The sequence below is a fragment of the Solea solea genome, chromosome 2 (assembly GCF_958295425.1).
Source record: "Solea solea chromosome 2, fSolSol10.1, whole genome shotgun sequence".
Lineage (NCBI taxonomy): Eukaryota > Metazoa > Chordata > Actinopteri > Pleuronectiformes > Soleidae > Solea > Solea solea.
Genome location: NC_081135.1, coordinates 26,426,461 through 26,440,827, shown reverse-complemented (window position 1 = coordinate 26,440,827; position 14,367 = coordinate 26,426,461). Strand labels below are relative to the sequence as shown.

General features: G+C 39.0%; 2 protein-coding genes across 5 annotated transcripts in view; both read right to left on the bottom strand.

Annotated features, from left to right (window-relative positions):
* tanc1b (tetratricopeptide repeat, ankyrin repeat and coiled-coil containing 1b) overlaps positions 1-7,201 on the bottom strand; it is a 90,824-nt gene extending 83,623 nt beyond the window's left edge. For all 3 annotated transcript variants that reach the window (XM_058616324.1, XM_058616335.1, XM_058616352.1), the window contains exon 1: positions 7,097-7,201. The gene's annotated coding sequence lies outside the window, so the exon portion shown is untranslated. The remainder of the gene's footprint in view (positions 1-7,096) is intronic.
* Positions 7,202-10,682: 3,481 nt separating this feature from the next.
* dap1b (death associated protein 1b) lies at positions 10,683-13,444 on the bottom strand. 2 transcript variants are annotated; one of them, XM_058622395.1, is made up of 4 exons: positions 13,290-13,444; positions 11,646-11,742; positions 11,420-11,489; positions 10,683-11,310 (listed from the first exon to the last, which is right to left on the bottom strand). In XM_058622395.1, the coding sequence occupies exons 1-4, from the start codon at positions 13,357-13,359 to the stop codon at positions 11,194-11,196; spliced, it is 354 nt and encodes a 117-aa protein (XP_058478378.1). In that variant the 5' UTR covers positions 13,360-13,444; the 3' UTR covers positions 10,683-11,193. The 2 variants fall into 2 exon arrangements, with proteins under 2 accessions (XP_058478378.1, XP_058478379.1); XM_058622396.1 differs by having other exon boundaries at positions 11,420-11,486.
* Between the last annotated feature and the right edge of the window lie 923 nt (positions 13,445-14,367).

Below are 14,367 nucleotides of genomic sequence, written 5' to 3'. Positions count from 1 at the left end.
TTGCAGATCCTAATAAACTAAAAGGCAGCACAGTTAACATCAAATCCAGAAAACCTCAGGCTGTATAAGGTGATATATGATCATGACCTTTGTGAGAAAGTCTTGTCAAAGAGGAGTCATCGACTGCATGGTATGCAGCAAAATGAGCACCAAGAAGTCCTGTCTATCCCATTTTAAGCTTCGTTTTGATTCCATGGCCCCTTAGAAGGGGCCTTTCGAGGTAACAGAAAAGTCCCACAGTGTCTTACAGGTCTTTGTTGACACTGGATGAAGATGTAAAATAGACTCAATATTGACATTTACCCAAAGAAACAGCAGGGCACTGCCTTTCTCTGTTATTTGAAGACACCAACAGCCACATTCATTAAGGGTCTTGAGCAGGGTTTAAACCACAAGCAAATTTAACAGCAATATACACAAATGAACATCAATTTTTCATTTCACTTGGTCAAAAACACGTCGCCTAACGCTTTATCATTGTTGCAGTCTTTGCATTATCTTTGCATGTCAGATGTGTGACCTTCAAACAGCTCAAACTAGCAGTGAAAATGACTCCAGTCTAAGGTACAATGTGGCAACGGTTTACTTTCAGACAAGAGAAATTGGAATCCACAGTGGTTAAAATGTGCCTCGGGGTATCAACACCTATGTTTTCCAGGTCACCACTGAACTGATAGAGTTCAAATCCATAAAAGTTGTGAAGAAGAAAAGATCATCACCTACACAATACTGACCTGACATGTGGTTAATGGAGCTATCTCACCATGCCATAGTCATCTGAGAAGAGAGCTATTTATACACACACAACGGAAACAGGATGGTTTACAGCCATTGCCTCTGGCAGGTAAGCACTCGCATACATTGGCAGTTGGTGAGTTAAAACTACTTTGTGCTCAGTTAGGTGGCCGACAATAGGGACAGCACCCTTAAGCTCAGAATAACTTCACCACTCTTCCAGGGCTGCAAACACAACTTTCCAGTGTATGTGCTCATCTATTTCCTGCCAGCTCTTTTCATCAACTGATTCTACATGACTAATCACTCTCAGATTTCCAAACTGTTGTCATAGCAACATGGAAATTCTCACCACTGATTGACCTTCAAGCTTGAGTATAACTCACTGCCTTGAAAAGGATCAGATATTTTAAAAATGTTCCTGTTAACCACAAAATTATCTGTTCTTTTGTTGTCCATTCACTGAGTGCAGGAAACTGCTTCCGCTTAACGGTGAGTACAAGTGGTCCATAAACAATGGGAAGTTAGCTAACAAACCCTTAAAGGAGGAAGTGTTGGGTGCATGTATGGAAAACCACAGTGTCGGCCATTGTAAGCAAATGTTGTTATTCACATAAACATAACAAAAGAAGACACATTTTATGCAACAAGTCTACTGGTTCGACTCAAGTGTTTCCTGCACAGTTCTCCACCTTTGAGCCAGAGAAGCATGCCTTCATCTTATAATGAGTAAAAAAGGGAAATGTCCTGGAATACAAATAGCTGGTCTGAAAGAGCAAGGACAATGTTTAACTTTTTAATAAAATACTACAGCCAACTTGTGTCATGTGCAAGGCAACTTACGTCATTGATCTTTAGAGACTCCCAGGGGAACTCTCCTGAGCCTCTGGGTATTATGCTCACATTGTGCTATCATCATGAAAAAAAATCTATCACCTGTCTATTGTGTTTGCTGGCAGCCTAAATTGCTCAAGAATATGCATTTAATAATAGAGGTCACCCGATATGTGTTTTTTTGTGGCCAATGCCTATGACAAACTTTAAAAATCACTACAACTGAGGATTCTTTTTTTGGCCTACATGTTTAGGCAATTTTCTTTTTTTCCCCTCCATCTGCTAAAATGGTAACAATTTATTTAATAATAACAAATGATAGACAAACAGTTCTCATCTCATACAAACATTTATTGGACTACACTTATGGTCCGTCTCTATAATCTACATTTTAGCGGCGTTTCCATCATGGCACAGTTGAGTTTGTACAGTACAGTTTGTAACACTAAAGCCCTAGGTCAGGCTTGCTTTTCGACTGACATCAGTAACTTTACTTGGTAGGAGGAGTATATGCTGTGCTCAATGGCTTCACCCATACCGTACCATTACTCTGGTTGTTTTGGTTCTATTCCTAATGGAAATGCAAAAAAAAAAACATACGTTCTCAGTGGAAACACAGCTTTTGTCTGCAAATTTGTAGATTTTGAATAGCAATGTTTAAACTAAATGTTAAATTCATTGGCAAATAAAAATGTTTTAGTGCACCTAGCAGGATGTATCAATTTTCTGAGATCAAGGCAGTATGAAAAAAAACCCACCAATGCCAATTATGAAAAAATGGCTGAATAATCGGTCGATTAAAAAGTAGGAAGGAAATCTTTACTTAGAGTATCCAGCATTATTGTTCCATTCCTTTAGAGAATCCCTAAATGCCAATAGCCCTTTTTCACGGCGAACATTTTGACATGTCACAGCAGGAAAAGCACAGGTGTTACTGATAACATTACAAAAGCTTTGTTCACTTCAAGCGTCCCTGGGAAGACCTGCCCATGTGACAGTGAGCCAGCACAAACAGTACCAGGACCCTGGAAGTGAAGCAGGATGAATAAGATTCAACCAACAGTTGGAAAAATATATTAATTATTTGCGATCGTATTGGCATTACCAAATATCAACTGCATCAGACAGCACTCCACAGCTACCCTCTGATTATTTTTGCTTACCTTGTGGGAAATTATACTTATCACATACACAGGCGGATTCTGTTCTAGCTGGGGGCAAAGCCAGCTAGTCTGTTATTGAGGAGGACTAGCTTCATGGCTCCCCATGAAATTATAAAGTATAACAAGTCTGATCTATTCATTAGACTGCCAAAGGTACTGTCATTTTGGAAAGACCGATTCACCCAGTGTGGCCCCTTGTCCTCAATCTTCTCTAATAAGTCTTGATGATTAAATCCAGACAACGTCTCACATGCTGCCTCAGTAGTGGCATCAGTTAAACCTGCGTCTTTTTTATCCCAGCTGTGTTGCCCTAGAAGTGTCAAGGCATGTTTTACAGGCTATCATTGCTCTGAATTTACAGCTGCACCCCAGGCAAGGGAAAGGGAAAAAACCTGAAATTAAAATGTTGAAATAAGACAATAAGTCATTACACATCATTTTAAAATGAACAGATTAAAATGATAAAACTATGCCACCCACAAGCTAATTATTATACACTCAACGTTGATTAAGATTGCTGTGTAACGTGACTACCTCATTGTGGAGTTAACATGTAAAGTGGTTCAGGTTCTCCATTTAGTTAAAAACACTCCTCACACCACATTAGCAACCACAGATTTGCCTGTACGGTGATTTACAACAATCACTACATCTGATTTACAGCAATTAACTCCCATTACCACTGCTGACTAAATTTTATGACACCATTACCGATTTGTCATAGCAATCAACTCTTACAGAAGATCAGAGGTAAAAAAAATAATCTAAAACTGTGTCATTGTTGCTTACACCTAATATGACATTTGCCTCCCAGGAAGTCAGCTATTTGATTAAGGGTAAAACATTAACAAGTGGTGTTTAAAGTCTACAAGAATGTTCTACAAACACTGAAAGAGAATCTCCTCATCCCGAGTCAGGCAGAGACTCAAATAAATGAATCAGCATTTTAGTGAGACAATAGACTAAAATATTAGAATTACAGTCTGCCATACTGGCAGTAGAATACTAGAATACTGGCCTACTATGAATATCCAATGACATGCATAGTAGACCAGATTAAATCACTACACATTCAACAAAGGCACTTTGCAGATGCCATCACTACTTGTTAGTTTCTACTTGTTAAAGTCTTTCTTTAGCCATGTTGAGTGGACTAGTGTCAGCAATCCAGAGTATAGAAAACAGTAATGTGTACTTGAAAGAAGTGAGAGGAAGTTATTAATGTGTAGGCCAAAAGTGCAGAGGGCACGTCAGTGTGTCTGGGAAAAAAAAACATTTATTCTCCTGAAACAAGGTCTGAAACAAGCTGCAAGCTAAACTAGTTTGTTTTTTTTAATGGCAGGAATAAATCAAACTGTGCCATATATTCTTACACCCCATGTTTGCATTCAAAGATTCACCAACTTTGACAGACATTCCCACAAAGTCTATGAGGGTTCAGCCCTTTCCCACTGTGAAATCATAAAGTGCTTGAGGGCTTTGCTCTGTGGCGTCAACATTAGTCCATTTTCCCATTCAAGTGTATGCATGAAAATCCTAACACAAATAATTCACCTCAATCATTAAATAAAAATACTGTAAATGTGTAATTTGTCAGTTTTCTACTAAATCAAAAATAAGTAATGTTATGATGGAGCTTTTTCCAAGTACCTGCTACCAGCCTTCACACTTTGGTATGTCTGAAGCTCTCTGCACCACTGAATCTCTCTAGAGCTTTCGAAGGCTTGACAAAAATGTAAATCAGTAACAGCTGTTACTAAGAAGCACTTCCAAACACACCCGTGCCTGAGATGCACACATTCACCCGTGCACAGACCATGGAAACACACACATGCTTGTTCACCTGGACTTTCAACTCACACTAAAGAAAATACTGTGCTTTTGATAAATTATTGATGTGTAACTTGGGAGAATGTCTAATACTAGGACCAGCACCATCACTGAACTACAAAGGCAACTCAATATGCTTCATTTTGTAACATTTCTAATAGATGACCTCAGGGAAAACGGGGCAATTAAACTGTAAGGCAAGCAAGTTGATACACGAATTGTCATGAGCATTTAAGAAACTTGAGCAAATTCAACTACACAATCCAACTTTGCCAGTAGCACTGACACCAGATCATGTATGTGTGAACCAATGAGAACTCACTGTGAATAATTGCCACTTTAAATCTTCTTTGCTGCTTTGGTGTAGGGACATGGGGTCCACCAAGTAACAGCAGCTCTCTATAAACTGCCCCATAATATTTGTGTGTGCCCAGAGACATCTGTGCCATCTGAAAAGAACTCAAAATACTTCCTGATGCCACTTTTCAGATTGCTAAATTAAAATAGATGCTGATACTACTTGTGGTAAGGCTTGGTTTGCAGTATCAACAATAATAATAATAATGCCATATTGCCACGTTTATGATCCATTAAAAAATTATCTTAATTAAGTACTATGCCGATTATAAGGGTCCTGAACGTAACTAATCCTTTAAAAAAATCTGCTTCTCCAATGGGAACCGAGTTTGCTTCATTTGCTGAGAAGCTTCGTTTAAAAAGGTACACAATAATGACCATCTTCATTAAGGACAACTCAGTATGTGCTGTCTGTCAGATGACTAGCTTCAATCGTTTTCCCTCCTCAGCCATAACAATTTGACTCTGATGCCAGCATCTGTTACTGGCCAACTGGCAGGGGACCATGGGAACTAGGCTCTTTAGAGACTGGGAGGCAAACTCTTGTGGCACTTTCAAAAAAATTAGTGCTCTGTAGTACAAACTTCTCATAACACTGCAGTTGGTGGACAATTGGAAGCATACAAATCCACAATCTGCATATAATTGCCAGAAATTATGTTCAGAAGTTAATACTGAGTATCTCCAGGCTAACAGGCTGTTGGCAGCTTAGTCAATTTCACCTGTTGAGTTTAAAATGGGAGAATCAACACTGTCGTATAGAACAGTGGGATTGCCATTTACGCAAGACTGAGACACATAACTCAGCATAGAAAAAAGACAAACAATAAAATGCCAAGAGATTGCGAGGTTCTGAAAAATTCTTGACAACTGTTCAGAGAACACAGTGAATGTCTCGCAGGGCCAATAATGATCAAAGGTGCATTTGGAAGCAATTCCTCAGCAGGGGAAAAGCTCAGCTTTGATTTTCTACACACCTGCCTGAGGTACAGGAGGCTTCCTCCATTGAAAATAATGCTGGAAACAGAAAAGTCATATAGAGCCAATATACAGTATGTGGGATGACAAGATTACAGTCCTTTAGCCATAAGCCTACCACTATATCTGGGCTGGGTTTTGCTTTCAAAACCACCACATCCAATCACAAAATACAGACTAACATTAGCATCAAACAAGACCACACAGCTCCAAAAAAAGTAATGAACTGCATGTGCATCCCAGTGAGTGGGATGTCCAAAAGCATTACATAAGTTAATCATATTTAAGGTTTGTTCACCTTTAGGCAAGTAAGCATAGACATCAACAAGAATTTAATTACAAGGGGAATAAATATGGGGGGAAACAAATCATCCAAGTACCAAATCTTCAAATTACTTATTTTGTTCAACAGTCAAAAGCGCCAAGATATATTTTGTTTTGAATATTGCAACTAAAATTGGATATCTCTGGATTATTTGGGACGTCAACTTGTAGTGCCTCAACTATTCATCAACAAATCACTTATTGATTAATTACAAAATTAATAGCCAGCCATTTTGATACGCGATTAATCGATTAAAGTTAGGTTTTTATATATATATATACACACACTGTATTTATACAATTTAAGAGGGAGGGAAACACTTTCACAGCCGTTCGTCTTGTGCACTCCCATCATATCTCTGCCAATCGACCAATCTCTCGACTAATTCTTGTGTCAGCGCGAAATGGAATCCAAGTCAAATGTGGCACACACACAAAGTGAAACACAAGCGGTCAACTTTTATCATTACGGCGGTTTCAGTTGACGAGCGAGTCCCGTTAACTGCTAGCTCAAGGCAAAACCAAACTTTACCTGTGTTTGAGTCTGGTTTTATGACGCTAAGGTCGAAGGAAGCGACCATGTCGAGTGTTGTCATGGTCAGATATACAGCTTCGTGTTCATAAGTCAGCGACACTTTTAAGAACTCTAGAAATGACAGTCACGGTGGTTTTGAATGACGGCTGCTGGAAGGGCATGTCCCGACATTCCTCCCGAAAACACACACACACCGCCACTGCTACACCACTGCTGCTGCCGCCGCCGCCGCTACACACTCCTGTCACTATCTTCTCCGGACTTCTCTAAAGTGTTACACCGACTCCCCGGAGCTCACCCCGTCCATAACGTCGTATAAACAACTTTAAAAGTCACTTACCGGTTAAATGTCATGGATAGAAGAGTTTAAAATGAAAGTTTTCCCACTCTCCTCTGGCGTAAGATCTCCTCAAGGACTCACAGTCACTACTTACTTGATCCACTAAGGTGGGCAGGCTAGGCTACAGGACGCTGGGCTCCTCCTCCTCCTCCTCCTCCCTTCAGCATGAGGTCATTTGTAAAGGATGCACTCATACATCAACACAGGCCAGGATGGAAAGCCGTTTGAGCATTTATTACATATCCTTGATTTTCGATTTAAGGTCCTTGTACTAGTTACCTCTTTAAACGCACTAGTAAGACAAATCTCGGCATTAGTGGAACAACTGTGTCTTACTAGTAATGATTGTTCCACTAGTGACACTTTTGCCTACTTATATGAAACCAAACTTTACTAGTAAACAAATGTGCCGCACTAGTAACATTACTAGGTAGTAGGGCGTTTTTACCCCACTAGTAGTACTAGTGAGAGCCAAAATGTCCACTTGTAGCACTAGTAAGATGTTTTTGACATCAATAGTTGTACTGGTAAGGTCCCAAATACCTCTCTAATGTTACAAGTAGACATTTTGGCTCTCACTAGTACTCACTAGACATTCTGGCACTTACAAGTAGTACTACTGAGGTAAAAAAAAAAAGCCTTATAAGTGCTAGAAGACCTTTTTTTTTGCCACTACTAGTAGGGTCGAGAGGGCTACTAGCTGTTGCCTACTAGTGCAGTACATTCACTTACTAGTAGTTTAGTTGCATACTAGTAGGCCAAAAGTGTCACTAGTAGTGGAAAAATCATTACTAGTAAGACAATCATTCTACTAGTGCGCCCTAGTCGTTCTACTAGTGCGGTCAAAGAGCGTACTAGTACATGGACCCGAAGGTGGATATCAAGGATTTGCAATAAATGCTCAAATGGTTTGTTACAATCTGCAGTTTCACCACTTGATGTCACTAGGTCTTACACACTAAGTAAATTATGTAGGCATGAAAGAAGCAATACACTCACTCACTCACTCACTCACCATCTACCGACTTATCCTCCACATGAGGGTCGCGGGGGCGCTGGTGGCAATCCCAGCTGACAGAGTGCAAAAGACAGGGTACACCCTGGACAGGTAACCAGTCCATCACAGGGCCACAAAGAGACAAACAACCATCCACTCTCACACTCAATTAAGAGTGTCCAATTTGCCTAATCCCCAGATCTGCATGTTTTTGAACATTGGGAGGGTCTTCTTGCAGCAAAGGCAAGAGTGCTAACCACTATGCCACCCATGTGGCCCATAACAATAAATGTATTAAAAAAAAAAAATAGAAACTAAGAAAAATAAAAGTGAACACTTTTCACTATAGAAAGTAAAAGAAAGGTGTGGTAGCACTAGATTTACACCCATACAGAGAGTAAGTATAGATACTGAGGTGTAAAAATTGCGTGGTGTGACATTGTTACAATATAAAACACTGTGAGGATGTTAAACACACACTGTTAACTGTTCCACCATGAGATCATGGATGCACACATTATTAACACATGGCAGGAAATTAACTTACTGTCTGATTATTGTGAATTTTTACGTGTGGATTTAAGTTGACTTGTAATAAAATCCCTGCCTTTTTATGTATCAGCAAAGCAAGCTTCCTGATCTCAGAGGTTTATTTACCGGTGTAGCCGGTGTTTCCACTTTACGACTAATCTTTTCACAATTAGAGCCAAGCTGATAAGTTGATTCTGCAATGAAACAATTATCATTTAATCCATTAGGTTCATAATTGTTAAAGGTACTTAGATAAATAATTTTCATAAACATTTTCTGGTTTCATTTGGCCTCGGATTCATTCAAAATTATGTGACTCGAAGGCATTGCTCAAGGGCTTTTTTTTATTTACCTCTTTCTGTCATTTTAATAATAATATAAAAAAAGAGAGATTGATTTTAAATTACACCTTCACTTCACATCAAAAATATAATTCATGTTACAAAATGAGTTATTTGGTACTTAGATGGCACATAACCATCTTACATGCAAAACACAAAGCTGCTCATAAAATGTGATGCATTGCCTCCTTAAAATCTCTGAGGGTATTATAAAAAAACAAATGCTGCACCACCTGGACCAGCTGCAGAGTTAAAATGCTGCTTTGCATTCATGTCTCATGTCTTGAAGGGATCATTGTTTTTCAAAGAACAGGTTTTTGTCTAAATATATCTTGCTAGTGAATCCTCTATATGTAAATATACATGTCATCTTATTTTTTACACTCTTGTAACTAAGCCATTTATATTGTATATTATATAGTACTGCATCTGGACTCACCCTGATGTGACCAGTGAAGCTTACTGCACAGCTTCGTCTGTGGCGACCTCATGAGGTCACAGTATTAAGTGCACTTTGTTTCAGCACTGTTGAAGGGTAATGTTGCACATGAGTGTAATATCATACACTGTCCACTGACCACTTCTTGTCAGTCATCCAGACATCAGTGTGAGACAGGCAGCGTTATGACGTGTTGAGTGTTTTTTTCAGCAGTGTGGTGGGCGTCGCGGGGTCAGCGAAGGCCCCTCAGATGGCAGGGGAATGGGCAAGACACTGGCAGTGAAATAAACCATGTCTGCAAGTCACGAGACCACCAACTGCTCCACTCCTCAAACAGAGCCAGAGAAGTCTGTGAACTTCACACACAGATGGTATCAAAGGCATGTGTGAACAGCATGAGCATCACAGGGAATTTGGGGTCAACACATTGTGTTTACAAGGCGATCATTCATGTATTTCAGTGGCAATAGCACGATTCGCAGATATTGTTTTGTGAACTTTTTGATGCAAGCGGAAAGACTTGTCACTGCTGCAGATACCACACACCGACAGGAACAGAAACACACAAGAATTTTAATGCTCAACCATTTTGAAATATAATAGCTATTATTTTAACGAATTGTCCTGAAATGCATTTAAACACACGCTGATCTACACGGTTTCACTTCAAAAGATACTTGGAAAATATGTTGGGGTTGTTTTTAACAGTGCGTCTTGCCACCTAGTGAGGTTTATTCCTGAGCACTAACATTACATGACAGACACAGGAGTGTAAAACCTGTAATGTAAGCACACTGAGGAATGTAAAGTGGGAACCGGGAAAATGTTTATAATCCAACTTGCCATTACTCTTCTTTATTTGTCTTTGCCACCTCATGTGAAATGCACCCCAGGCCTGTGTCTATGAATCATAGCAGAAAATTATATATAGCAAAATAAATCTGCAACATGCTTGAGCATTTTCTCTTCCACAGAGGCGATCTCACCACAGCTACAATGACACAAAACATGCCAGGGTAAAAACACTGAATTAAACCTTTTAAAAGCACACAGTTGAAAATGTTTTATATTGTTTGATCTGTGACATATGGAGAGCAATTCATCCTCAAACACACAAGTTCTGTATTTCTCAAAAGAAAACTCTAGAAGATCCACTAGAATGAAAAGTGAAACCCAAGATATTTTCCTTTAGTGACATGGTAAAGAAAATATTGAACATAACACAATGACATAGTGAGTGGTTATAAACTTGTTATAATGTTGAGTCAAACAAAGAAATGAGGAAATATAAGGTTTTTATTGTTATAGTTCGACAACTTTGCTTTACAAAAAAGGTAAACCAAGATCCTTTCTTTGTTCCGTTGCGCCCTTTATTAATGGATATTTGCTGCCACCTAGGGACCATTACTGCTCACTGGAAAACATGTACAAGTCTGAAAGAGTGATGTCATGCAATTCTGAGATATAAATTTTAAGTGCTCATTGATAGATTTTACAGGAAAAAGAAACAGTCCCAAAAGCCTCACTTACAGTTCCTAGACACCCTTTCAACATACTGATCCCAAAATGCCACCCATCTGCCATCAGCTGGAGTATTTACAGCATTTATTTATAGCATTCCTACAAGCACAGCCTGAAAAAGCTTTTATTTTTTTTAATACCAGTAAATACCAGGCTTGATGAAAGCGTTCTGTTCTGTAGCACTTCACATCACATCACAAACCCTTGAATGTTAACTCTTCATGTTTGTCTTTCACAGTTAACTTCACATGGTTTGTCTCTGGGCCGTTCAATACTTCCTCGGCTGCTGAATGAAGAAGGTCCGGGTGAGGTGGGGCTTCTCCACAGCAGGGCGAAGCTTGCTGTGCCTCACGCTCACTGGCGTCTCTGGAAAGTCATGGCTCAGCTGAAAAAAAACAAAAAGCACCAGAAAAGAGTTTATTTATCCATAGGCTCTGTTAAGACAATATGCCACCTACAAAACTGCCTTTTTAGTTATTTTTTTAAACATTTACCTTGTCAAGAGTTCCTGACAGAAGTAGGCCAGCTTGCTGCATCCTGTTGAAAGTGCCAAGGGATCTGCTGCTGCAAATACAAAGGTCTTTCAGTAATCTGCACATCAAAACTGCTGCTATGGGCATCCTAACATTTTTAAGTTTAAAACAACATCCATTCATACAGCCTTGGAATCAACTGTTCCATTTATTAAAGTGCTGCACATACAGACTTAGGCCGACCTACCCTAACTTATCAGACCTCTTTGTCTCCTTCTCTGGAGTCCCATGGGTGGCAGTGTCTTCCAAGGTCTTCTTGGCCACACGTTTACCTCCAGCCTTCACTACAGACCAAGACAGAAAAGGGTTAGATATATGCTTTCAGAAAAAAAATAGCTGAATAATGTGGAATCTGTATGCACGGGTGCTTTGCAGACGTTAAAGATTAATATATGCACTGCAATATGCATGGGAAGCCTGACCCCTTTGTGGAAAACAAGCATTAAAAGTACCAAAACTGAAATGATTGAGAAACTTATTAGATCCAGTCCTAATGTTGGTGGTGACCATTTACACACGCAATTTGTGAAGTAGGTATTTGAAAATGTACATTTTCACAATCTCCATTCATCATGTATATGCACAGACAGAGAAAACTGGGATTTGTGGCTTGGAATATTCCACTTTGCACCAGTGTCTCCTCTGTTAGACGTGCAATGTTGTGTCATTGACATGAGGCGAGTTAAAGCCAAACTAACTTATTATAAAACTGGTTTGTTTGCCTACCAGAACACCCGTCTTCTGATTGGCCAACAAGGCTTTACAGTTACCTTTATATGTGCATGTGTGGACAACATTTACTGGTGGCTCTCTGTGTCGTCTGTCTGTCTGTCTGTCTGTTTTCATGTGGGCGTAGATGTAAAAGAACTCTGCATGTGTGAACAGGATATTTTTTTTTTTTTAACTCAAAACACAACCTTTTTCATGTAGACAGGCCTTACCATAGTGGCACAGGTGTTTCTAGTATACTTACTGGCCATTAACGATGGCCAGTAATCAGTGTCATTGATTACACCTGTGCTCTTGTGACTATGGCACAGAACATCAAGTAGCCTAAACTTCAAAGGATAATTTGTCATATGGAAGTTGTAAATTAATCTGCAAGGAGACTACAAATTAAAGAAAATCTGTTAAAACCCAAAGTTGCTGAAATAATTTCCATCTTTAGGCCTAAATAAATACTCAAGATAAGCCCCTGGTGTCCAGTGCTTCAAGTTTACCACTTTAAATTCTATTTAAATTTAAACTATAAACAGCCCTATATTAATTTGGATAAATTAGCGTTTACCAAGTTTACTAAAAAGGTAAGAGAAAGTACACATGCTTTGTTAAGCAGATTATATTTGTGAAACTCAGTTAAAACATGCAGTACTAATAAACATTGATGCAAATGCATGATATTTAATGACAAAAAGTGTATCGTGAGCCTACAGGAGTGGTAGGAGCTTTACAGCACGACACAGTCAAAATTAAATTAAATTTAATACTACACTGAACGGTAAAGAGAGGAATTTTACAATAATAAAAATATTGAAGTTTAAGTCCTCATGAGCAGAAAAACACTCACAAACAAAGGCCTCCCTTTAAATAAAACCATGTGGAGCCAATGACGTAATCATCAAAGCAATTAAAAACACGCCAGTCACTTCCCACAATGCGGTTTAAAACCATAAATCATGAAAGTGAGATTCTTGGCGAGAACATGAAGAAGAGCAGCTTCGATAGTTTGCACGGAACGGCACGGTACGCCTCTGTGCCAGGGCCGAACAGTGAAAACAACGCAACAACAAATGCTGTGGTTTAAAGCAAAGTGTGTGAACAGCGGATTTACCAGCAGGAGGGTGACCAGCCTTCAGCAAAGGAGACTCCTTCACTCTAGCTTTGGGCGACTGCTGCACCATTTCTCCGAAACTTCCAAAGAAAAGCAAATAGAGAAGAAAATAAAGCTGCGAACTTCAGCGTCGCTGTTTCCTCCGTTGTGATTATACTCCGAGTGACGTCACGTAGCTGCCTGGGACACGCCCCTTAAAAACATTCACTAATCACGTTCACGTTAGCTTCTAGCATTAAATTGTCTTATGTTTGGCCTAAAGCATTATTGTATTGTATTCTTTTTAAATTTAATACATTTATATAAGTAATGTAGTATATTATAAATTTGTATTGCTGTAATTGAGTTGTTTGTGTGTTTACTAAAATGTGTACTTTAACTTTTAAAGTGTGCAACATTTAGGAGTTAGGCCTTATTGTAAATCATATTGTTATATTCAGTAACATAGAACAGCAGTTGTGTATTTGAATATAGTACCTATAAGTATGTTTGTATAAGCTTATGAACATTTTAATTGTATGATGTTTGTAGCTTTAGCATAAGCCTTTTTATGTGTACTTTACCAAGGGCCTTTCTTTACAGAGACAGCCATCTTGCAGGCAGCTCCATGTTTCTATGGACAAACTAGAGCTTACATTTAAAGTGAAACAGAGGCTTTGTTTAGATTGCAGCTCAAATTGGATTTTTAAGCATATCCAGATTGTATCTAGCTTGATTATTTTTGGCAGTCTGAACATCTAAAAAAAACACGAGATCTGATTTTTCCAAACCTGATTCAAACCACATACAGAGGTGGTTTGTGATTGGATTTTTATAGATCTGATTCAATTTGAACGTCTCAGTCGCTCAGATAGCGTCACTCGCAGTGTGGAACTATGACACAGATCTGGAGAGACTGAAGTTAATTGGAGGCACATTAAACAGTCAACAGTGAAAGACAATAGTTTAACATAACATTTTGGGACAGAAACAAACACAGATTTCCATTTATTTTGTTTAGACTACTTGTTTTTCTGGGGCGTGTCCTGTAACTATAGAAATCCATGTGGAAGACTAGGCTAGACAATGTCAATATGGA